We start from the raw sequence: 25452 nt of genomic DNA on the forward strand, positions 1-25452 counted from the left end.
CCATGTAAAGATTCCTCTTGTCATGACAAGAATCAAGAATCGAACTCAGGTTCTTTTCCAACCAAAAGGCACAATGTTTCACTGTTCTTCCAATTGTGCTACGGGGGCATGTGCAGTTTTGTGTTTATGCACATGTTACTGAATTTATGGATCATTGGTACTCATTCAGTCACAAGAAGATGAAGAATTAGCTACTTACTACCAGCAACCACAGGACCTTATTGACAAAACTAACAGAAAGGATGTTGTAATAGTAATGGAAGACTTCAATGCCAAGATAGGGAGATTTACACTAGACATGAAAGATGTGATGGGCAAATTTGGAATGGATGAGAGAAATGAAAGAAGTGAAAGACTGCTGGAATTCTGTAAATATAACAGTCTATTTATCTCAAAACCATGTTTTTCCATAGACCATCACACAAATACACATTGACATCTCTAGATGGTATGATTAAAAATTGTATTGATTACATTCTGATCAAAAATAACTTGGAAGTCCTCAATCCAAAATGTAAGAACACTAAAGAAAGCAGATTTTGACTCTAGTCATGAATTACTAGCTACAAAAATTAAGTTGAAATTTAAAAATAGCAAACCAAAGACCCTAAGCAACATTATTAACATAACAAAACTGAAAGATATAACTATAAAAAACAACTACAGAAACATAATAGAAACAGTTAAAGAAAATAACTTGGACAATGTAGAAAATGGGCATAGCAGTTATGGTAAATGCTGCAAGAGAAAAACTTGGTATAACAATTAGAGCAAATAACAAGTGGATAACCATAGAAATTTTGGAAACTTTATAAGAAAAAAAGAGCTGCAAAAAAATACTCTGAACAGAGGAAAATAAGCAACATTATAAAAGACCGAAAAATAAAATAGATAGAATGCAGATCTGCCAAAAACACTTAGAAGAAAAGGAAAAATATATGAAGAAGCCAATAAAAAGAATGATAGCAAGACCGATATAAAATTATAAAAGAATTAACAAAAACACCTCAAAACAGGTGCCACTATAAATGAAAGATAAAAATAATATTGAAACTGGAACAATTTAAGATATTAAAAAAAATTTGGAAAGAATATTACCAGATACTTTTCCAGAGGGAAGAAGACTGGAAAAACATGAACGAAGAGACAGAAAAAGAAAAGCACCATTCATAATAAAAGAAGAAATTTTGAATACAATAAACCAAATGAATTTATCCAAGTCACCTGGTTTTGATGAACTGCCTACTGAAATGTGGAAATATGGTGGTATAGCAGCCACCAATTTCCTGCTTGTACTTTTTAACCATACTATGTCTATACTGATGAAATTCCAGATGTCTGGAAGACAGGCATCATAATATCAATTCTCAAAAAGGGAGATAAATGAAGATGTGAAAATTATAGACCCATTACATTGATAAGTCATAGCTATAAAATCTTCACACACATTATTCAAAATAGAATCTGGACTTTAATGAATGAGACAGTAGGAGAAGATCAAGCAGGATTCAGACTTCTATAAACTCTACTATAAAGGAAGGTCTACTATAAACCATATTTTTACAGTTGATGACCTAGCTGAAAAGTACATACAACTTACCTTATATACTGCAGTTTATTGACTTCTAACAAGCATTTGATTCTATTGACAGGAATGATAAACATCTTAAAATCTATGATGATAGATTCAGAACTACAAACTTTTATTACGTATTATTATAAAGATACCAAGGCAATTGTCAAATTTAATAAAATAAAAACATTAAAATCAAAGTAGAAAAAAGAATCATGCAGGGTTGCCCACTCTCACCAAATTTATTTGTTATCTATCTCGAAGAAATATGAAATTCATAGCTGAAGAACCAAGTCTACAAATAAATGGCATGAATATCAACACATCAGATATACTGACGATATTATTATTCTTGCACAATCTAAAGAATAATTGGAAAAAACAAAAATTTTAAATGAAAAATGCAAAACCTTATCAATAAATCATCCCAAAAGTCTCTAAGCAAAACTAAAACAATGAAAATAGGAAGAGATGAGGAAAATATTTCAATAGACTTAAAAAATCACATTCTTGAACAAGTAAAGCATTTACATATCTTGGCAGTCTCATTACTTCACAACCTTGACAACACAGAAACAGTAAAATACAGACTTAACCAAGCTAATATGATAAATTAAACAAAATAAAATAAAATGCTTAAGAAAAATAAATAAGACTCACTGGTCGGAACACAAAACAAATGAGAAAGTCAAACACAAATTAAACTATAGTGAAGATATCATAGCTATAATTTTAAACAGCAATTCAGATAGTTTGGATACCTCCAGAGAATGTCCTTTCAAAGATTACCAAATATAGTCTTGAGTAGAATCATTGGAGGTAGACAACAAAAAAGAACTTGGTTACAGTCTTTGAAGAAAAGGTCATAATTATCAAGCTTCAGAGAGAGAGAGAGAGATGACAGAAATGACCAGAGATAGAATCAGATGGCAAAGATTTGCACATAGGGGATTCAACCCATCATCTGATGGATGAGAAAGAAGAAGATTGCTTCATACTTCATTTTGTATATAATCCTATGGTTAGGCAGATTTTTTAAACACTTTATAGAGTGAATAATAATGTTCTTGATTATAGCATGTGTATATATGTAATATTAAATGACTGTAGTATCAAATTACACCACTATATAGATTTACATAATTTCATAGTTGCAATTCAAAATGTTTTGTGTATCTTAGGCATGGAACAAAAGATAATACGGTCGGTTCATCACCAGTCTGGCTAGGAGAATGCAATCAGATTTTGACAAATATTCTTGCTAAAGAGCAAGGTAAACTTCAGATGATTGAAGAAAAATGGCGAAGGCTTAGAAGAAGGCAAAGTAAATATGTTAATGATTTGAGGTCTCCACTAGATATTGTTAGGTAAGTGTATATCCACTCAAATAATGTTTTGTGTGGGTATATAATTCTCGTATCAAAGGTTCTGTTTTTTTATAAGCACTCATTGCATTATATGCAATGAGTGCTTATACTTGTTAATAAGAAATTAGTGCTTGTACTTGTTAATAAGAAAAAAATACTGCATTCTTCCATTTCTTCATTTTACTCACTTTATTATCAAAGTATTTTCATTCTTTTAAACCTTAAAATCCAAATAGCATCTCTTAATATCTTCTCAAATATAATTAATTTAGCCAGATATTTTGTTAATGAATTCAAAACAAATGGAAAGATGCCAAATATACATTAACATACACTGAGTGGGACCCCCAATAATATACTGTTAGAACAGCCTGTATTCTCTCTCTCTCTCAATGCCACAGAGAATACAGGCTGTATTCTCTGATCATTTATCAGTCTAATTGCTCTCCTCTGTATTGAGTCAAGCATTTTGAGGGAGCTTTTAGTAGCCCACTCCAAATGTGAGAACAGTATTCGATAGCTGGGTGGATTCGCGATTTGTATAAGGTTAACAACTGTTTTGAAGTGAAGTAACATCTTGAGTGAAAGAGAAAGCCTAGTGTTTTGGAAGCTGAGGATGCAATGGCTGTGATGTGTTTATGCCAGGAGAGGCCTGATGCCATGGTAATTCTGAGAAGGGAAATTTCATCTTGTCTGGGGATTTGAGTGTTATCAAAAATAATACTGCGGGAAAATGGTTCTTTTTTGTGGGAAATAAGACAGAACTGGGTTTTACTAGCATTGAAGTTGATGAGGTTATCTGAGCCCCATCAGAGGATGTTTTGGAGGTCTGCATTAAGGAAAGTTGTGGTTGAAGTGAGTTGTGTAGGGTAGCATTTATCAAATGAAAGGGAGGAGTGCAATGTGCTGTCATTTGCAAAACTGTGTATTGGGTTGGAGGTCAACTGAAGTAGGTCATTGATGTATAGAAGGAAGAGGGTCGGTGAGAGAACTGAACCTTGTGGGACCCCAGCATTAGTTGGATAATGGGAGGATAGGAAGCCATCTACCATTACACATAGTGTGTGTCCAGACAGGAAGCTGGCAATCCATCTGCAGAAGTCCTGAGACAGTCCAAATGATGGAAATTTGCTTAGTAAGCCTTTGTGCCAGACCCAGTCAAAGGCTTTAGAAATATCTAGTGCAACTACTTGGAATTCGCCAAATTTTTCCATGGTATATGTCCAGAGATGGGTGATATATGAGAACAGGTCACCTGTTGATCGGCATTGGCGGAATCTGTACCGGTGGTCACTTAATAGCTGGGTACCTTCAAGGTAGAATAGTAGTTGAGAATTGATGGTTTTCTCCATCACTTTAGATAGGATTGAGGTGAGTGAGATAGGATGGTAGTTAGATGGCAGCGATTTGTCTCCCTTTTTGGGAATGGGTTGAATATAGGCCAATTTCCAGGCATTGGGATATATACCAGTGGAGTAAGATAGTTTGTACAGACGACATAGGATAGGAGTCAGTTCTGCTGCACAGACCTTCAGGACAAGTGAAGAAATGCTATCAGGGCCAGGGACTTTTTTGTGTCTAATTTTGACAACAGATTTATGATCTCTTTCTGGCAAAAGGATACATGGGGCATTGGAATGACTGGGGGGGGGGGGGGGGGGGGCATTTGGCATTGTTGATTATGTGTGCATTGTAGGCAAAGTGTGAAGCCAGGAGATTAGCTTTCTCTGTGCGTGATGTTGCAATTGAGCCATTTGGGTATGATAGAGCGGGAGTAGCGTATGGCAAAAGTTGCGACCAATTGCTTTGGCAAGAGACCGAAAAGCATGACTGCCGCTAGGACAGGCTGCAAGTTTCCTGCTTTTTGCTCATTCAAATTCTGTTTTGGAATCATTGATAATTTTTGTGCATCTGTTTTGGGCTTCACTATAGTCACTGAAGGAGGATGAAGTTCTTAAATTGAGCCTGTTGTGGTATGCCTGGTTTTTCATTAGTACAACCTTGGCACATCTTTTGGAGAACCAGGGTTTGGATAGGGAATGGCAGTTCAGAGTGGTGTAGGGAATGTATGTTATCATGCCAGAGGATTACTTGGGTGATGTGTTTGGTGCATATGTTTGGATTGGAAGACTGCAAACAATAGTCCAACCATGGGAATGAAGCATAGTAGTCTCGAAGGCTGTCCCATTTGGCACTGTTATAAAGCCAGACTACTCCTGTGCAGGTGTGACTGTGTAAGCGTTGTTGCATGGGGCAGGAGATGAGCACTAGTTGTGGTCAGAATTACCCAGGGGACTCACCACATTCCCTGGGTCACATTGGAAGAAGACGAGTTGTTTTGGGCCACACATAAAATACACTAACGATAGCTGATGAGCAAAAAAATGTAGAATGTATAGTTAACATATTTAAGTAATTTAAACTTTATTAATTCATGAATTTTTTATTGTAAAAGACAAGACAGCAACATGAAATTAGTAAGATGTTTGACATTGTTTTTGAGACACTAATGCTTTGATATTTGGTTCGATGGAAGTAGTTGCAATTCTCAGTGAGTTCTCAAGGTGCTCATCAGATATTTTGGTTCTAGTTTTATTCTTCATATGCTTTATCCTTGAAAATAGCTGCTCACAAATGTAGGTGCTTCCAATAAGGCATGAATAAGGCATGATTGTGAAGCGAGGGATATTTTTCTCTGGGAAGATATAGCTTATAGAAGTCCAGTAAAGAGACATGATTAAATTTTTCTTTAAGTTGAATGTCAGATTGTAGCTCTATGCATTCCATTTGAAAATTGGCAGGTAATATGTTTATGTCGACTGAAAATGGAGTCGCAAATATATCAAAAGATTGATGATTTTTCTGGAAATCTTGAAACCTGTTCTCAAATTCCTGTGTCAAATCGAAAAGCAAGGTTGCATATTTTGCATTGTTCACAGGACCATGTTTAGCCAACGTGTCGAAATGCATAAAATTCTTTGCCTTAATTTGAGATTGCCATAGTTTCAGTTTCATTTCGAACACTCTTATAGTTTGAAACATTGTATTGATCAGTTGGTTTTCACCTTGAAGACGCATGTTTAACTCATGCGTCTTCAAGGTGAAGTCTACTAAAAATGCCAAATCTGTGAGCCAGTTTTCATCGTCAAGTTCTGCCACAAATTTTGTTTTTGATTCCATAAATGACTTGATTTCATTTTGCAAACCATAAAATCTTTTCAACATTTTACCTCGACTTAACCATCTTACTTTCGAAAAGTAAATGATGTCCCCATAGTCAGCATCCATAAATTTAAGGAATTCCTGGAATTGGCGATGATTCAATCCCTTGGCCCTTATGAAATTTACAGCCTTGATGACAATCTGCATGACGTTATCCATCTTTAAAGCTTTTGCGCATAAATTTTCTTGGTGTACTATGCAGTGATATTTCATCATACTTAAATTTTGGGAGGCAATTGCATCGTCTTCTATTAATTTTACAAGTCCATCTCTTTTACCTATCATCGCTGGGGGCACCATCAGTAGCTATACCAGATATGTTCACAATGGACAAAGAAAATCGCTTTAACGTATTTTTCACTGCTTCGTATAAATCTCTTGATTTAGTTGTACCTTTTAATGGCACTAAAGAAGCCATTTCTTCAGTGATATTATATTCGTCATCAATACCTCTAATAAAAAATTGCCAATTGAGCTGTATTACTACCATCAGTACTTTCGTCTATCGCCAAAGCATAAAATTTAAAATTAGCAGCTCTACTCTCCAAGCCTTTTTTGACAGATTTTCCTATTTCATCAATTCGCCTGGCTATAGTCTGGTAAGACAAACTGATTTTAGAAAAATCCCCTTTTTTATCAGGGCAAATTATATCTGCCACGCTTTCTATACATTGCTTAATAAACTCACCATCGGCATACGGTTTTGATTTTTTTGCTATCAAGTTTGCAACCACATAACTAGCTTTTACAATAGAATCTGCTTCAGTTGTTATTTTTTAAAAAAAACTTTGTTGAGATGATAGACTTTTTTTCAGTTCCACTATTTTGTCTTTACGACACATTCCTTGGTACGCACTAAATTTTGCAGTATGTTTTTGCGTGTAATGCCTTTTCAAATTGTAGTCTTTGAAAACTGGCACAAATTCCTTACAAATTAAGAAGATTGCCTTAGTATTTGCCTCGACAAAAAAGTAGTCGTCTGTCCACTTTTCGTTGAACAATCTTCCTTCTTCTATAATTTTTCTTTTTTTTTTTTTCGGTTTTCTTTTGAGATGCTGTGGAAGCCATGCTGAAATTTAAAAAAATAATAGATTGAAAATTAGAAAGCTAGGTTTAATAATCACCAAATTGCCAAATTTTTACTACTAAAAAATTACTCGCCAAATCGCCACAAACACACGTAACGTCTGCACCTTTCTTCGGTGTCAACTCGACTGTTTACAGTTGCACATTGAAAGCCGTACCAGTGTACCCATGGCGCACATAGAGAGACATCTGTTGCGTGGTAAAAGTAGGAAGCAAGAGCGCTAGTGCCATTTATGTCATATATTTATTATGTCGAAATTATAGCATGTTAAAATTGTATTTGTAGTATTATTAATGGTATTTTTTAGTCACAATCTCATAAAGTTTGTAAGTTTATGATTTTTTGTTGGGCCGCATTCGTAGCCGTCCTGGGCCACATGTGGGCCACGGGTTGGACAAGCTGGATCTAGGGTATTTGGGGAGTGATTTGGGTTATCTGGTATTCGGTAGCCCCTGAGTGTCGAATCTTCAAAAGGGGGCTCCCCCCCTGCACCTACGGCACCCAATCCCCCGAGTTCCTGACTGGTAGGTCAGTTCTCCTTGAATTCTAATGACTTGAATTTTGAAGACTCGACACTCATGGTAGCTCCTGAGTTTCAAAACGTTTCAAATAACTTGACAAAAAAACATGACACAAAAACGTTACAAAAAAAAGCTTATCATTTTATATTATAGAGTAGATTTAAGTTGTAAGTCAGCAGTTAGAATTGGAGGAAGTACGGGAATGCAGTTTAATGTAAAATAATATATGAGATAAGGGTGCACTATATCTCCAGTCTTATTTATCATCTGTATGAGTTGCATTGTGAAAGAAATTGGCTTTTGACCTGTTATTAGAAATGGAGATTACTTTATGCAGATGATGATGATGATAATGATGTATTCTTAAACAGTTCTAAGAAGGCTAACAAAAAATAGGCAGAAAAATGGAAAACTTCAACTACATTCTTAATAAAGAACTGATAGCACTATAAAAATTCAGCAAATTTTTAGTGAAATTTGCAAATTAAATATTGAATAAATTTAAATGGAATAAGAAAGAAATTAATCAATATCAGTATACAAGAGTGTTCAAACCAACTTTGACTTATGGATCTGAGGTTTGGATTAGAAATAAAACACTTGATCAGTGACTGAAGACCAGAGATATGAGAGTTCTGAGGGGTGGGGGGGGGATTAGGAAATAAAATAAATATGAAACAGCAATATTAGATATTAATTATATGAAATTACAAGCATAGAAATAAATCACACTTAAAAATTACAAGTTAATCTTTTTGTTTTTCTGAATTTTTTTATTTTTTGGGGGGGGGGGGGGATACTGTGGAAAGAATGGGGAGGGGAGTGATTCGGTAGTCCCCAAAAAAGTATAACATCATTTAAAAATGACCTAAGTAGAATACTGCACAAAATAAATACCACTAAGTATAAGTAAATAATAATTAGTAAAATTATTAAACATCAGCATCATCAAATTCCTGACATGCCCTAAATGGGTGTACAGGATATTATGATAGTGCTACATGAAGAACTTACAACCTTACTAACTTCCTATCAAAAATTCTCCTCCAAAGCAATCTGTTATCAGATTTCTTTGGAGATCTTATATTTCTGTCTTCTAAGACGCTTTTTACTGTATCAATCCACCTATATCTTGGTCTTCCTCTGGGTCTTTTTCCTGAAAACCTGGCAGAGAACACTTGTTGTGCTAATCTTTCCTCTCCCATTCTATTTAAGTGACCATACCACCTGAGATTAGCTCTGTTAGCACATTCCCTGGATGCTAACAATGTCAAGTTCTTTCCTAATATTCTCATTTTTAATATGATATTTCCATTGATGCCATCTGTTCATGCCCCTAATCTTTCTCAAGACTCTCTTATCTGCAGTCTCTAGTCTTTGGTCAAGTGTTTTATTTCTAACCCAGCTCTCAAATCCATAAGTTAAAATTGGTTTGAACACTGTCTTGTACAGTGATGCATCGCAATTCAACACTAATCCGTTGGCGAACTAATGTCGAATTGCGAAACTGTTGAATTGTGGGGCAATATTTCCCATATAAGTCTATGAAAAATAGATTAATTCATTTTAGTTTAATCCTTTATCCAAGTGTGAGCAAACAAAGTTTGCACCTGAAAGTATCTTCAGGACTGGGGTAAGGTGGTACAACACCAGGGCAACTCGTTGCAAAGGTGGAGCACGCTACCAACACTCCTGTCTCAGTACCTCCTATAATGCAAAGCACATCTCCTTGCAGATATGTCTAATGTTATGCATTAAGGGAAGGGCCACTACCCAGACTAGTTTCGACCTTTATTGAGGTCTCTTCAGTGGGAGCCAGGCCCAAGCAGAGATACCAGGCAGAAGCATTCGCAGGTCATCTCTACCTATAGGAGTTGCCAAATGGTGTGCCACCCTTTTTTAATAAATTACTCTGGATTTAGAGAAAGATGTTGAAAGTTTATTTTTCACTTGGTTAGAGTATAATAAGTTTAGTTTAATCCTTTATCCAAGTGTGAGCAAACAAAGTTTGCGCCTGAAAGTATCTTCAGGACTGGGACAACTCGTTGTGACCGCAGGCCTGGTGTTGTACCACCTTACCCCAGTCTTGAAGATACTTTCAGGTGCAAACTTTGTTTGCTCACACTTGGATAAAGGATTAAACTAAACTTATTATACTCTAACCAAGTGAAAAATAAACTTTCAACATCAAGATTAATTCATTGTCGGACCCCCTTCCCACTCCCCCTAACGGGAGAGTGGGATGGGGGTCCAACCATTCCAAACAAACAGACTGCACCTTTTCCCAGTGGAATGAAACTTCTTTAATGGCAGCTGTTGGCATCGGCCCTTTTTCTTTGCAATCCTCTTCTTCAGGTGAAATTCCTCTTTCTCTCTCCTTTGTTTGCTGTTCGCTGAGCGCTCTAAGTTCTTCCACAGTCAGTTCGTCATCATGATCCTCCACAAGCTCTTCTACATCAGCCTCACCAACCTCTTCTATGTCAAGATTCTCCACTGTCGAAATGATCTCTCGCATGGCTGCAGCTGCTTCCGATTCTCCAGCTTCTTGGTGTGCACTGTTATCATCCTGAGAAAAATTAGGAACGAGTTTCTTCTATGATGCACGAAGGGTTTTCTGTGGCACTCCATCCTAGGCTGTTTTAATAAAGGAAATGGTGCGGAGAATGTTGAACTTGGTCTTCCAGAAGTCCTTCTTCAGTGTCTTGTCAGAAGAGTGAGTCACGTTGAAAAGCCGTGAGAACAAAGCCTTGATGTAAAGTTTTTTAAAACATGCACTCACTTCCTGATCCATGGGTTGGATCGGTGACGTCATGTTTAGAGGCAAGAACTGGACTTTAATGAAGTCAATTTCGAGAATATCCTCTATGTCTTGAGGGTAGGCACCAGCATTGTCAAGGATCAGCAGTGCTTTAAAAGGCAAATTGTTGTCAGTAAGGAACTTCTTCACGCTCGGGACAAACACCTCAAAAATCCAATCTTTGAAAACTAGCTGGTCTACCCAGGCTTTTGCATTGGATTTCCACATCACTGGCAGTTTAGACTTAATGATTTTCTTCCCAAAGCAGAGAGGATTTTCTGAGTGGTAGGCCAGAAGTGGCTTTAGTTTAAAGTCTCCGCTTGCATTTGCTGCCAATAACAAGGTAAGCATATCTTTCATAGGCTTATGTCCTGGGAGCTTCACTTCTTCTTGCGCGATGTAAGTTCGATTTGGCAAGGACTTCCAAAATAACCCAGTTTCATCCCTGTTAAAAAATTGCTGTAGCAGGTAGCCTTCCTTCCTGAATAAATCTTCAAATTTTTTCACAAACATTTCTGCAGCTTTTTTATCTGCACTAGCATTGTCCCCCTGTCTGAGAACACTATGGATGCCTTTCTACCTTGGAATCTGTGAAACCAACCTCGACCTGCTTTGAATTCCTTAGTTTGATCTGGGGTACATCCTGGAGTTTCTTCTGCAATTCTTCAAAAATTAATCTACCCTTCTCACAGATCATTGCTTTAGTTACTGGATCTCCCTTCATCTGTCTTTCTCTAATCCAGGTGATAAGCAGCTTTTCCATCAGTTCATTGATTGAAGATATATTCTTGTCGGAATATTATTTTGACTAATTTTTCTCTTATTCCATATAAATTTATTCAATTGACTTCCTACCATACTTACCATGTTCACTAAAAATTGTGCCTAAGTAGCTGAAATGTTTTACTTGTTCTATAGGTTCTCCATTCATGATGCAGTTGATATTTTCAATGTTTCTGTCTATTTTCATTGTCTTTGTCTTGTTATTGCTGATTTTCATACCAAATTTATTACAACAGTTATTAAACTGTTGTAAATCAACTGTTTCTCAAGTATACTTTCATAAATCTTACCAGGAACACTCAGTAGGGAAATACCTCCAATTCTCACATTCAGTTTTATTTCCCTTTTTCTATATGGGTACTGTGAGAGCTCTACTCCAATCATCTGGAATTCGCCTCTGTCCAAGCCTTCTGAACTATGTAGTGCAGCCACTGCAAGACTTTTATACCTCCATACTTGAGCATTTCTGGTCAAATATCTACTCCTGCTTCCTTTTCACGTTTGTAGGCTTTTGATGGATTTTTCTACTTCAAGTGTGGATATGTATTCCTGATTGCATGCCTGTTGAGTGTTTTTTTATCACTGTGCTGCCACTGCTTGTTTCATTTAGCAATTTTAGTAATTACTCCATACATTATGGATATCTTTTTCTGGAGAAAAAGATATCTTTTCATGTCACCTTTATCATCTCTAATTCCTTTTACAGCACTCTTTTCACCATTTCTGAGCTTTTTCAACAGCCTCCAGAATATTTTGCCACCTTCCTGATATTTATTTTCTATGTTCTGGCCAAAGTCTTCCCATGACTTTTGTTTAGCTAGTTTTACACAGTGTTTAGCGTTCTCACATTTGTCTCTGATATGCTTTCTTCTTTTCCTTCACTGCCTCTTCCTATTATTAAATATATAGCTTCTGTTGTTTTATTATCACTGATATTAGTTGATCTTAGTATTTTCTCAAAATATAATACCAAGGGAAGAGAGCTCTCTTACTCTCTGGGGAGAGGGAGAAGAATGCAAGAAGTAGAAATTTACCATATTATAAAAAAAACTTCACAAAATCTCTTTTTATTATTAAATTTCACGTTAATTTTTTTCTTTTAATTCTGAAGTAATCTGGATTCTTCTTTTAAGAATCATTTTTACCCCATTCATTCTAATTATTATTATTATTTATTTATTTATTTTACTCAAGTCTTCCAAAGTTCAGAGTTGTTTATTTCAGGAGCATAAAATAATGTGGTTTATGATTGATATATATATATATATCAATCAGGTGAACTGCTTATGGGGAAGTCAGATAACTTGCTTTGATTTATTACTAGTAGATCTTAGTACTTTCTGAAAAGAGAAAACCAAAAGAAGACACTGTAAGATAGTTATTAATGGTGTTAGCTCAGAGAGGTGCAATACCATGATCTTTATTATTTTAATAAATGTATACAAGTATATATAAAACGCCTATTTTTTTTTTTTTTTACTTATTAAAAAGAAGCTGTTTTTTCCTTGAACACTACAAAAAAAACAAAGAAATAATAAAAAAAAAACTGTTTTAATAGACTTGTTTTCATAAGCTTGCCAATAATAGTTAGAATGCGATAACAATAATAAGATTCTGAAGGTATGCCACTATGCAGTCAGGTAAATATCTACTCATTAACCACTGCCCAAGTAAACACTCTAGTCCTGTCATCCTTGCTCAGCAGTCTTACTCAACATCCAGGATTACCTCTTAGTTACATACCTCTTGTTATGTACTGAAGATTTCTCCTACATCTTCTTCTATTATAAAAATTTTGGTTTCTTGCTTCTTGATCCTCTCTCACTTCCTCATCCCAGGTGGCCAAATATGTACACGGGAGTCTAGGTAAAGAGAGTTAATAACTTCCTTATTTCTACTTATTAGTATGCATTCAAATGATGGTATGCTGTTTGTTACACTTTGCAACATTGAACTGGCAACCATTGTTCTTTGTTATAAGTGTTAATTTTTTTTTATTATTGCCCTTCCTAGTTTAGTATCGTTAGTAAAACCAATATTCTCACTGAAATCATCTCTAGAATCATTAACATTCAAATTACACAACAGTGCTCTAAGCCTAGAGCTCTCTTCCATTCTACTGGTCACTTGTTTCTTCTTCATTCAGCCACTACATATGCTGTTTTTTTATGTCTGTCCATCAACCACCCTCTTATTCATGTCACCAACTTCGTATTCACCCCCATTTGCTCCATTTCACATAAAAAATCTTCTTGAAGTATCCCTGTTAAAAGACTTTTTGAAGTTCAGCTTATCATTGTACAGCATCTCCTTTATCTAACCCAGCTATCTTCTTCTTCTTCTTATCATGGCTTTTAGACCAAGTGGCCTGTTCCAGTCTCATGCCACTGCTTTCTTGGTCTTCCAGTTATTCTTTTTAAATTTATTTTATATCTGTATCGTATTTTTGGCAGTCTGCTATTGTTCATTCGACTTAAATGTTCTAACCATTTTTGATTATATTTACTTATATAGTGGTTAATCGGTTTTATATTCAGGGATTGTAAAATTTCTTCATTTGTTTTATGGTCCCAATTGGTATATCCGGCTGTTTTTCTGAGAAATTTCATTTCTTCTGTTTGAATTCGTTTTTAATTCTTCTTTTTTATGGTCCATGTTTCACTTCCATATAATAAAGTGGCTATAGACAGAATGTTGTATAGTCTGATTTTGTGTGTTTTTGTCATTTAATTTAACAAAATTTGATATTTTAATGTCTATATCTTTTTCATCTTCATATGATAAGTTGTATCCCAGGTATTTGAAAGTAATTACTTGTTCTAATATTTTATTATCTATCACTGTTTTGCTTCTTATTGGATTTTCTCCTTTGAAAGCCATTATTTTTGTCTTTATTTTTGATATTCTCATATTAAATTGTTCTGAAATTTTATTTAATGATTTTACTGATCACTGTAGATCATCTTCTGAATAATACAGTTTGATCATCTATAAATAATAGTGTATCTATTATTTATAGATGATTCATTTGTGGGTTTATTTGTATACCAAATGGATTATGCTGTTTCAGATTGTTATAATTATATATATATATATATATATATATATATATTAAAAAGCAGAGGTGATAGGGTAATTCCTTTCTGTACTCCTCTTGATATGTCTTTCCATTATGATAATTGTTCTAATTTGACTGCTTTTTTATTTCCTGTGATTGTTTCTTGAATAGACTGTAAGAGCTGATTTAGTATATTTAGATTGGCTAATATTTTAAATAACATTTTGTTTAATAATGTGATCAAAGGCATTTTCATAATGAGTGAAGGCCATGTGTGTTTCTCTTTGAAATTCTTTTTGCTTTTCAATTAATTTTTTAGAGTGAAAATTAAGTCTATGCAAGATCAGCCTTTTCGGAATCCATTCTGTTCTTTTAGTATTTTGTCCTCTACAATACTGTTTAGTTTCTCTTTTAATATTCTTGCATATATTTTGTACCCTGCATTTAGCAGACTAATTCCCCTAAAGTTAAGCTGACTATATTTTGATTTTCCCAAACCAGGATGCTTCTATACAAGACAATAACATCATCATCATCATCATCATCATCATCATCATCAAATTCCTGCCATGTACCCTCAAGGGGTGTACAGGATATGACAGTACTACATGAAAAAATTACATCATTGCTAACTTCCTATCTACAATTTTCCTCCAAATCAGTCTGTTACTTGTCAAGACTCCAACATTATCAGATCTTATATTTCTATCGTCTAAGGCACTTTGTACTGCATCAATCCACCTATATCTTGGTCTTCCTCTGGGTCGTTTTCCTGCCAACCTGGCAGAGAACACTTGTTTTGCTAATCATTCTATTTAAGTGACCATACCATCTGAGATTAGCTCTGCTAACGCATTCCTGGATGCTGACAATGTCAAGTTCTTTCCTAATATCCTCATTTTTAATATGATATTGCCATTGATGCCATCTGTTCACGCCTCTAATCTTTCTCAGGACTCTCATATCTGCGGTCTCTAGTCTTTGGTCAAGTGTTTTACTTCTGACCCAGCTCTCAGATCCATAAGTTAAAATTGGTTTGAACACAGTCTTGTATACAGCTAATTTAGTGTTCCGACTAATTTCTTTCTTATTCCATATGAATTTATTCAATTGACTTCCCACGATACCAGCTTTGCTGATTCTGTTGTCTATTTCTATATTTAGTTTACCATCTTCAGTAAAAATTGTGCCTAAGTAGCTGAAATGTTTTACTTGTTCCACAGGTTCTCCATTCACAACACAGTTGACATTTTCAATGATTCTGCCTATTTTCATTGTCTTTGTCTTTTTATTGCTGACCTTCATACCATATCTATTACAACAGCTATTCAATTTAGTCAGAGAATCTTGCAGACTTGTAGCGGATTTATTTAGAAGTATAACATCATCCGCATAAAGCAAAGAGCTGACATTAACATCTCCAATTTTGATATCAGGTTTAATACCACATTCCTTCATAATGTGATCCATATAGATAATGAATAACAGAGGGGATAATGTACATCCTTGTCTCACACCAGATTTAACATTAAACCATCTTCCTGTACTTCCTTCAATTCTAACTGCTGACTCACAACTCAAATAAAGACTAAGTATTGCTTGATATAATGCCCCATTGACACCATATAACTGCAGCGTATTGAATAGCTTCTCTCTTGGCATCTTGTCATATGCCTTTTCCAAATCGACAAAACTTAAATACAGATCTTTGTTATATTCCCATGCTTTCTCGACTATTTGTCGTAAAGTGAAGATCTGATCCTGACAGCCTCTATTTGGCCTGAATCCAGCTTGTTCTTTACCAAGCTTTTCTTCCACAATTCTTCTCAACCGTTTCTCAAGTATACTTGCATAGATCTTGCCAGGAACACTCAGTAGGGAAATACCTCTGTAATTCTCACATTCAGTTTTATTTCCCTTTTTATATATGGGTACTATGAGAGCTCTACTCCAATCATCGGGAATTCGTCCCTCTGTCCAGGCTTTCTGAACTATGCAGTGCAGCCACTGTAAGACTCTTATACCACCATACTTCAGCATTTCTGGTCGAATATCATCTACTCCTGCTGCCTTTCCACATTTCAAGCCTTTGATGGCTTTTTCTACTTCAAGTATGGATATGTATTCCTGACTGCATGCCTGGTCAGTGTTTTTTATCACTGTGCTGTCATCACTGCTTGTTTCATTTAGCAGTTTTTCAAAGTAATTACTCCATACTTCAAGGATATCTTTTTCTCCTGTTTTCATTTCACCTTTATCATCTCTAATTCCTTTTACAGCACTCTTTCCTCTATTCCTAAGCTTCTTCAACAACCTCCAGAATATTTTGCCACCTTCTTGATATTTATTTTCTATATTCTTGCCAAAGTCCTCCCATGACTTTTGTTTAGCTAGTTTTACACACTGTTTAGCTTTCTTACATTTGTCTCTGTATTCTGTAAGAGTAAAAGCTGACTTATTTGCCAGGAACTTTTGATATGCTTTCTTCTTTTCCTTCACTGCCTCTTTAACTTCCTGTGTCCACCAGGGAGTTCTGATTTTTTTTATCTTTGCACACAACCTCACCACATGCCTCTCTGGCAGATTCAATCAATGTTTCCTTCAGAGTTTGCCACTGAATCTCCAAGGTTTGATTCCTGTTCTCAAACTCTTTCATTTTCTTTTCAATAATATTTCTGTATTTTAGTCTACAGTTTACATCTGAGAGCTGCTCAACTTTTATTCGCTTTAAAACTTTCTTACATGTTATTCTTTTCAATATGAAATTCAATTTTATCCTGCTCAAGACTAAATAGTGATCACTTCCAATTTCAAATCCTCTGTACACTCTGGTGTCCTGCACCAGGGAGAAAACATCACTATCAACAATAACATAGTCAATGAGACTTTTCTTATTCCTAGCCTCTTCTCTCCATGTGAATTTGTGCACATTTTTATGTTGGAACATGGTGTTAGTAATAACCAGTCCATGTCCTGAGCAGAAATCCAACAGATATTTGCCATTATTATTAGCTTTGCTCTTTTCTCCAAATTTTCCCAAAATATTTTTGTATGTCTCACAATCATTTCCTACTCTACTATTTAGATCCCCAACAAGGACCAACTTTTCCTTTTTCATTGTGTCAGTTGCTTTTTCTAAAGCCTCAAAAAATTCCTCCACTTCTACCTTAGTAGAACCTTCTGTGGGACCATAGGCACAAATAAGTCTCATTGTCCAGTTCCCCATTCTCATATTTGCCCACATTACTCTACTTGAGACTGACTGCCATTCAAGAAGATTAGCCTCGTATTTTGTGTTGAATACTATGGCTACTCCTTCTTTTCCTTGATTGTTATTGCCTGAATATAACATTTTGTATTTATTGCTCAGAAAGATCTCACCAGTTTTGGTCTTTTTTGTTTCAGTCACCCCTATTATGTCGAACTGGTACTTATCTAATTCCTCAGCTAGCTCCATTTCTTTGCCATTCAGGCTTCTTACGTTGATAGTACCGATCTTTAACTCTGGTGATGTTGAGTTGGGGTTTGTTTTCAGATTTGTTCCAGTAGCTGACTTTTTGCTCTTTGCCCTGGTTCCCTGGCGAAAACAACGGGGGCCTTGTTTAACCAGGCGACGCCCCAGCCGGCATGAAATTTTGTCATGTTGTACCATCATTTTTTATTTTGACAATAACTGGTATGATAAGTATATTAATATTGACTTTTAACTTTAAATTATTTAATTGGCATCAAAATAATTGTACATTTAAGCACAGTTCTTCCAAGAAAAGCAAACAAAACAGGTTTACTGTTAACTAAAAAAAAATTAAAAGTATTTTATTTATTAATTATGTGTTTTAAATATCTATTTTAAATTTAGTTTAATCCTTTATCCAAGTGTGTGCAAACAAAGTTTGCGCCTGATAGTATCTTCAGGACTTGGGGTAAAGTGGTACAACACCAGGAAACTCCTTGCAAAGGTGGAGCAAGCTACCAACACTCCTCTCTCAGTATCTCTCATAATGCAAAACACATCTCCTTGTGGAAATGTATAATGTTATGCATTAAGGGAAGGGCCACTACCCAGACTAGTTTCAACCTTTATTGAGGCTCTTCAGTGGGAGCCAGGCCCAAGTGGAGATACCAGGCAGAAGCATTAGCAGGTCATCTCCTCCTATAGGAGGAGATTCTCTAAATCCAGAGTAATTTAATAAAAAGGTGGCACACTGTTTGGCAGCTCCTATAGGAGGAGATGACCTGCTAATGCTTCTGCCTGGTATCTCCACTTGGGCCTAGCTCCCACTGAAGAGACCTCAATAAAGGTCGAAACTAGTCTGGGCGGTGGCCCTTCCCTTAATGCATAACATTATACATATCCGATGTGTTTTGCATTATGGGAGATATTGAGATAGGAGTGTTGGTAGCCTGCTCCACCTTTGCAAGGAGTTTCCCGGTGTTGTACCACTTTATCCCAGTCCTGAAGATGCTTTCAGGCGCAAACTTTGTTTGCACACACTTGGATAAAGGATTAAACTAAATTTATTATAGTCTGACCAAGCGAAAAATAACTTTAAAAATAGTTTTGTCTATGAATGTTGATGAGATTAATGATTATTTTAAACAATGTTCATAATATTTTTATCCACTGTCTTTATTCCTTCATAGCTGTAGTATACCACTCATATTTATCACTTGAGTGCAGTGGCGGCCCATACATAAGCACTGCGACGCTGGAGCAACCCCAAGGAAAAAATTAAAAATTTAAATTTTGTTTGTGTTTATAAATAATAACAATGCTTACAACATTATATAAATGCAATACAACATGTTAAAGGTTACAGCTTATGTTTTGTCATTGATTGAATAGTTAATAATTGGAATTGTTCGATTAACGCTTTAGATTACGAAACAGATGCACTGCGATCTAAAGCCAATATTCGTTTGCGCTTGTCATTGCACGTTACGTCATTCCATCATTTTATTTTGTTAAAATAACATGTAATTAGTTATTATAGATACAAGGCTAAATTATGACGAGTGTCACTGTTGAAAATATGGAAAGAGTTATTTTTTTCAATTATCGTTACATGAAACAAATGCACTGCGATCTAACGCCAATATTCGTTGCCGCTTGTCATTGCATGTTACGTCATTCCGACACTGCCCAAACAGCAGTGCATTTTTAGTATCCATACGCACGTTATTTCTGTGTGATATGAAACGTTTATTATTGGTGCGTGTGCGTGGTGAACCATTTTTTGTCAATCTTATTTTATTTTGTTAAAATAACATATAATTATTTATTTATTATAGATACAAGGCTGAATTATATGAGTCACTGTTGAAAATATGAAAAGAATTATATTTTTTCAATTATCGTTACACAAAACAAATGCACTGCGATCTAACGCCGATATTCGTTTGCACCTATCATCGCTAGTGATACGAAATTTTTATTATTGGTGTTTGTTCGTGGTAAGGATGAAATATTTTTAATATGTAAATTTATTTATTAATAAATTCGTTACTGATTAGGAAAAAAGTTTTTTTTTTTTTTTTTTTTTTTTTTTTTTTTTTTTTTTTGTATATGCAGCACCCCCACTTAAAATTTTCACTGGCCACCACTGCTTGAGTGATAAATATGAATGGTATACTACACCTTCTTTAAAAATTGTGTTTTGTTTTTTATTTTGTTGTAGAACTGTATGTAGGTGAGTGTATACAACAAACCTTTAACAGTTGATTCCATTATTCTACTTTTTTCTTCTGACCACACATTGTTCATCACTGAAAATATTCTTTCGACTGAAGCAGAAGTACCAGGAAAGCAGAATATGTATTCTGTGACACGAGAGAGGTTACACAAATTTATCTTTTGGCTTTTGAAATGGGAGAACAATCCAACCTACTTTTCTTCACTAGTCAAGTTTTCTTATGTTTGCCTCCTATTTTCTTTTAAAAAATTCTTAGCAATCACCAGCTCATCAAAAAGATTATCCAGATCTATAGCTTCAAACCCAACTGCCTCATTAACTTTTTCTACAGAATTTTCTACATCAGGCCATGATAAGGTGTTATTGTTGACCCAAGCAAAGGATCTGGTGTGTTCACCAAAGCTGTTTTGCCACATTTCAATGTAAGAGATGCATCTCTCATAAAAGTCAGTAACTTCTTGCATGACAACTGTACCATTAATCTGTTCCTCGTCTTCAAGTGATTACAATAGTTTTTTGGCTCCCTGTGGCAAAAATCTACTTTCTAGCGTTTCCTGAATGTTTGTTCTCAGTTTTTCAAGCTCAATGGTCACTTCAGTTGCAGTTTGTGTTTCTTAATGACAGTGTTAATTGATTCCATCACTATTTCCACTGTCTCACCAGGGAGTGTTTCAACATCCAGAAGTTTAACCTTTATTCCATATTCAGGCATGAAGTACTTCACAACAACTGGCAGAAATTTAATTTCTTTCCTGTTTGATGTGTCTGTTGTAATTGTGACAAAATTACATTTCTCTAAGTCCTTGTAGAGTTCATCAATTACAATGGGTCTAATTACATTCAAGATGATAGCCTCACATTTTGTTCTGGCAAGTGCAAATTTTTGTTCAAAAAGTTTTGAAATCAGTTTAGAAGAGCAATCAGAGGTCCTGAAACTTACATCATGTGAAACATAATGGAATGCAACTTTTGCTTCTTTAGCTGCAATTGCTAGGTTCTTTTCTGCAGATCACTGTTTTGGAATACGTAGATAATGAAGAACAACCTGCCGCCGCTAACAAACCAGCTTTATGCTTAGCACTTTTCGAGTGGTCTTTAATGTCTGACTGCCCGCCATGTGCTACAGAGAAAACTGAGGCACAATGATCACATCGCACCCAATCAACTTCATCAAAATATCTCTTAAGAAAAGGAAAGTCCTTTTATAGTTCATCGGTGTACTTACAATTCCTTTTAGGCATGACAGGGATAGGAACAAAACAGAATTATAACATAAACTAAAGCAAAACACTCTCGGCACACATCAAGTTCACGTCGTGAATAAATAGTATTCTAGAGTTTGGCGCAGCATCATTATTTTTATAAACTTATTTGTTTTTCTATTTTTACTTCCCTCCCACTCATGATAATGTACAATAGCAATAGTAATAATGTAGTATTATGTGTTCCTGGGACAATTCACAAATCGGCTGGGACACCGGGATAGGACCTTCAAACCGGAACCGCCCCAGTCAAATCGGGACGTATGGTGAGCCTACCTATAGTTATAGCAGTCTTTTTTTCCTTTTTTATAAATTGAGATAACCAGTGCTTTTTTCCCCAGCTATCAGAAGTCTAAATTATTAATGCTATAACAGCCCTTCACAAGCCATGCTATCATATTCCTATTAACCAACTTTGCTACCCCAGTGTTGGACTCCCCTTCATGTAAAGGAACCATCCTGCCCTCTCTTGGGGATTGTGCTGTGTCATTCTTTTTCTTCTTAACCCATAGTCTATGTAGGTCATTATTCTTCTTCCTTTCCCCCTCTTTTTACCTTGCAGTGTCGAGGATTTTCTGTTCGTTTAACCACATCCATCATATGAGGATAAGGTGGTCAGCCCTATGCCTTCCAATGTATCCCATGTCTGTAGAAGTGTTGAGTTCTCAAGGCCGGTTTGCCTGTTTGTGGGATGAAAAACCCCAGATAAACTGGGGAGAAAAACCCTGCAGTCCATGCCCAAGACTGGCTAACTTGGCTATGTCTGAGAAAGATCCTCAGCTCCTCACATCAGTAACAGGAATCGAACCCAGGACACTCCTTTCCCAGGCATATGGATGTGAAGCGCATAGCCACTTGGCTAACCACATGGACTCATTGGGGTAGTATAAAGGTGATGGTGCTAACATGATCTCTCCAGGTGTTTCTGCCTTGGAATATCCTTAACAAGGTGGAGAATGAATTATTTTCTAATATTATCTATTCAGGTGATCCTATGTTGTCTCAGTGTTTTTTACTGGAAGTCAATCCCTCTAGTGCTATGTTAGTCAAACTATCTGATCTAGCCATTGGAGCTGTTTCTGACATATTTCAGTGATGATATTTTCTTGTGTTCTGGCAATGGAGCAGATTTTCTTTCTAATCTCATCATTGTTATGTGTGCAGTGTATGGTGTCTGCAAAAGTTTTCTGTGGCACTTCATCTCGAATGCCAATACTGCCTGTTCTCTTACACTTACTTTTAAAACACAGGTTGATATACCATCTAACCCCCTATGGATGTCTTTGCACTGAAATTTTCTGATATCCTAAGCACCTCTGTTTCATATACCTCTTCTCGCATTAACCACTTTCAAGCCAGTGTCTGCATTATCTCCACTAATTGCATCCTTGCAGAGTGATCACCTAGTAATTGTTTGTTCTGTTTTATCACCTTCCTGCCATTTTTGTTGATTAAAACTGTCCTTCTATAATCATTCTCTCTTTTACTTGCTGCATAGGGAAAGAGCCCTTTAAAATTTCCTTGATTCTGTTTAACTAGATTCCTCTTGTAACTGGATTTTTCTTTCCTTATCATGCTAGTTGTCCTTATCCATGCTTCATAAGCATGTCTGAGTGGCCAGTGGTTAGATTGTCCGCTCTCCAACCAAAAAAAGCTGTGGGTTCGAATCCTGCCGTGGACATGGATATTTGTGGCTGTCTGTGAAAATACTAGTGGTGGTGAGCAGTAGATGACATTGGTGTAGATGATGCGATTTGCTGTAGTTGGTGGATTAAGTGGTGTAGATGGAGAGTTGTAGAGTAGGTGCCCTTCCTCAGTGAGTCTTTGGACTCCTTGGAGGTGTCATGTAATAATAATAATGTTCATGAGCTTGGTGATCACATTTCTCTCTATATTTCTCCACAACATTTCTCTTTCTCACTTACTCTCTCTTTTTTCAGTCCCTGCTACTCATCCATTTAATTTCCACCTGAATTATTTTCATCACCCTGGGTAGCAGTCCCATAATGCTTACCTCTTTGACCATTTCTGATGCACTACTAATAGTCATCTCTTACAGTTTCTTATGCGATTACACTTCTAAAGTTATCATAATCACATATATTTCTTCTTCACTAAAAATTCTACATGATTCACTACTTTCCAGGTCAGGGCTGCCTGATCATTCTACCCAGTCAAAGGCAAAGTGGCTGCCTTGGTTATTGCTGTCACCAGATCAGATATTCTCAAACTCTTTGTATCCTCCATCACATGCTGTATAAATTACATATCCTACTTCTCACGTGTTCTTTCCACCTTCCGATCTATTTCTCTAATATAGTTAGTCTTTTGTATATTATATAGTATTTCGTGCTGTTCCATAACAGATTCTAATGCATACCAAAGAAACTTATAAAATGTCAATTCTATAGTGCATGCTAGAATTAAAGGGGGAAAAAATTTTGCATCATTAATAAAGAAAGAGTATGTCTTCACATCATCATCAACTGTCAGCATCGGCTTTTTACATCATCATCATCATATTACCTTAAGGGTAGCAGATTGTTAAGAAGATCACAGCGATACATTTTGGGATGGGCAGATTTCTAATATGTTTAGTGTATTTTTTGTTATAAAAATACTGAAACAGAAAGATTGTTTATGTAGCTTCTCAAAATAGTGATTACTTTTTGGACTCATTGAGGATCTTGAAATTTGAGTCCAGATTCATATGAATGATATACATTTATTTTTATAGCTGTATGAATTGTCAGTTTTGAATAATGCTGATCCAAAAGAATTATTGAAAGGAATCGTCAAGGTTTTTTCAGAAGTTAAATGAGGCATTCTAGAAAGTTCCTATCATGTACTCTGAAAAAATATAGAGAAAAATGTAAGAAAGCAAAGTAGTGTGTAAAAGTAGCTAAACAAAAGTAATGGGAAGATTTTGGAGTATATAGACATTAAATATCAGAAAGATGGCAAAATGTTTTGGAGGATATTGACTGTAAAAGGAATCGGAGATCATAAATGTGACTTGGAAACAGAAGATGAATATATTCTGGAATAATTACTTTGAAAGACTACTAAATTAAACATTAAGTGATAAGACAGTTTTAGAAAATATTCTAAAGGAATTCAATCAGAAGTACTTATCAATACACAATACAAAAAGCTATCAAAAACCTGAAATGTTGAAATACAGCTGGGGTAGATGATACTTGACCAGGAGGATAAGAAGGCATAGATGTTTTCATTTGGTTGTACTGCATAATTTAGAAAGTCTGGTCAGAATGTCAATTGTGGAAGGATCAGATTTTCACTTTAAGACAAATAGTTGAGAAACCATGGGAATATAACAAGGATCCGGAAAAGGCATATGATGAGGTGCTAATCAAAAAGCTATTTCAAACCTACAATTATGTGGTGTAAACATGATTATATCAAGCAATATATGTAGTCTATACTTGAGTTGTAAGTCAGCGGTTAGATTTGAAGGAGGTACAGGATAATGGTTTGAAGCAAAATTATGTGTAAGACAAGGATACGCCCTATCCACATTATTCATCATCTATATGGATCAACTTTAATGGAAAGTGGCACTAAATCTGATATCAAAATTAGATATGTTCAGCTCAGCACTTTACTTTAAGCAAGCAGTGTAAATGGGGGATGAAAAACTTGAGTGTCCGGGTGAAAAAATCCCCTACCTCTGTATGAGAACAGCTAACTCACCTATCGTCGAAAGAGACCAGATAAAGGTTCCTGATGACAGGAATCGAACCCAGGTCTTTCCGACCAAAGGGCTTTGGCTAACTGAGCTACGGAGGCTCTGGTATTGCTCATGAAAATGAGCAATACCAGAGCCTCCCAATAAAAAGACAAAGACTGTGAAAATAGAATGGAGAACCTAGAGAAAAAGTAAAACATCTTGGCTATTTAGGCACAATTTTTAGTAATGATAGCAAATTATATATAGTAAATAAACAACAGAATTGGCAAAGCTGGTACAGTAGTGAATCAGTTAAATAAATTTATATGGTATAAGAGAGAAATTAGTCAAAACACGAAAGTAGCAGTATACAAGACAGTGTTGAAACCAAATTTTAC

General features: G+C 35.6%; 1 protein-coding gene across 1 annotated transcript in view; it reads left to right on the plus strand.

The window, feature by feature from the left end:
* The window catches only part of LOC150094163 (uncharacterized), a 128952-nt gene that overhangs the window by 90289 nt on the left and 13211 nt on the right, over positions 1-25452 (plus strand). The window contains exon 9 of the mRNA XM_090412414.1: positions 2755-2940. Coding sequence (XP_090268540.1) covers positions 2755-2940 — 186 coding nt within the window. The remainder of the gene's footprint in view (positions 1-2754; positions 2941-25452) is intronic.

The sequence above is a fragment of the Typopeltis vanoorti genome, chromosome 22, assembly GCF_054136105.1.
Source record: "Typopeltis vanoorti isolate ZY-2024b chromosome 22, IOZ_Tvanoo_1.0, whole genome shotgun sequence".
NCBI classification, from domain to species: Eukaryota; Metazoa; Arthropoda; class Arachnida; order Uropygi; family Thelyphonidae; genus Typopeltis; species Typopeltis vanoorti.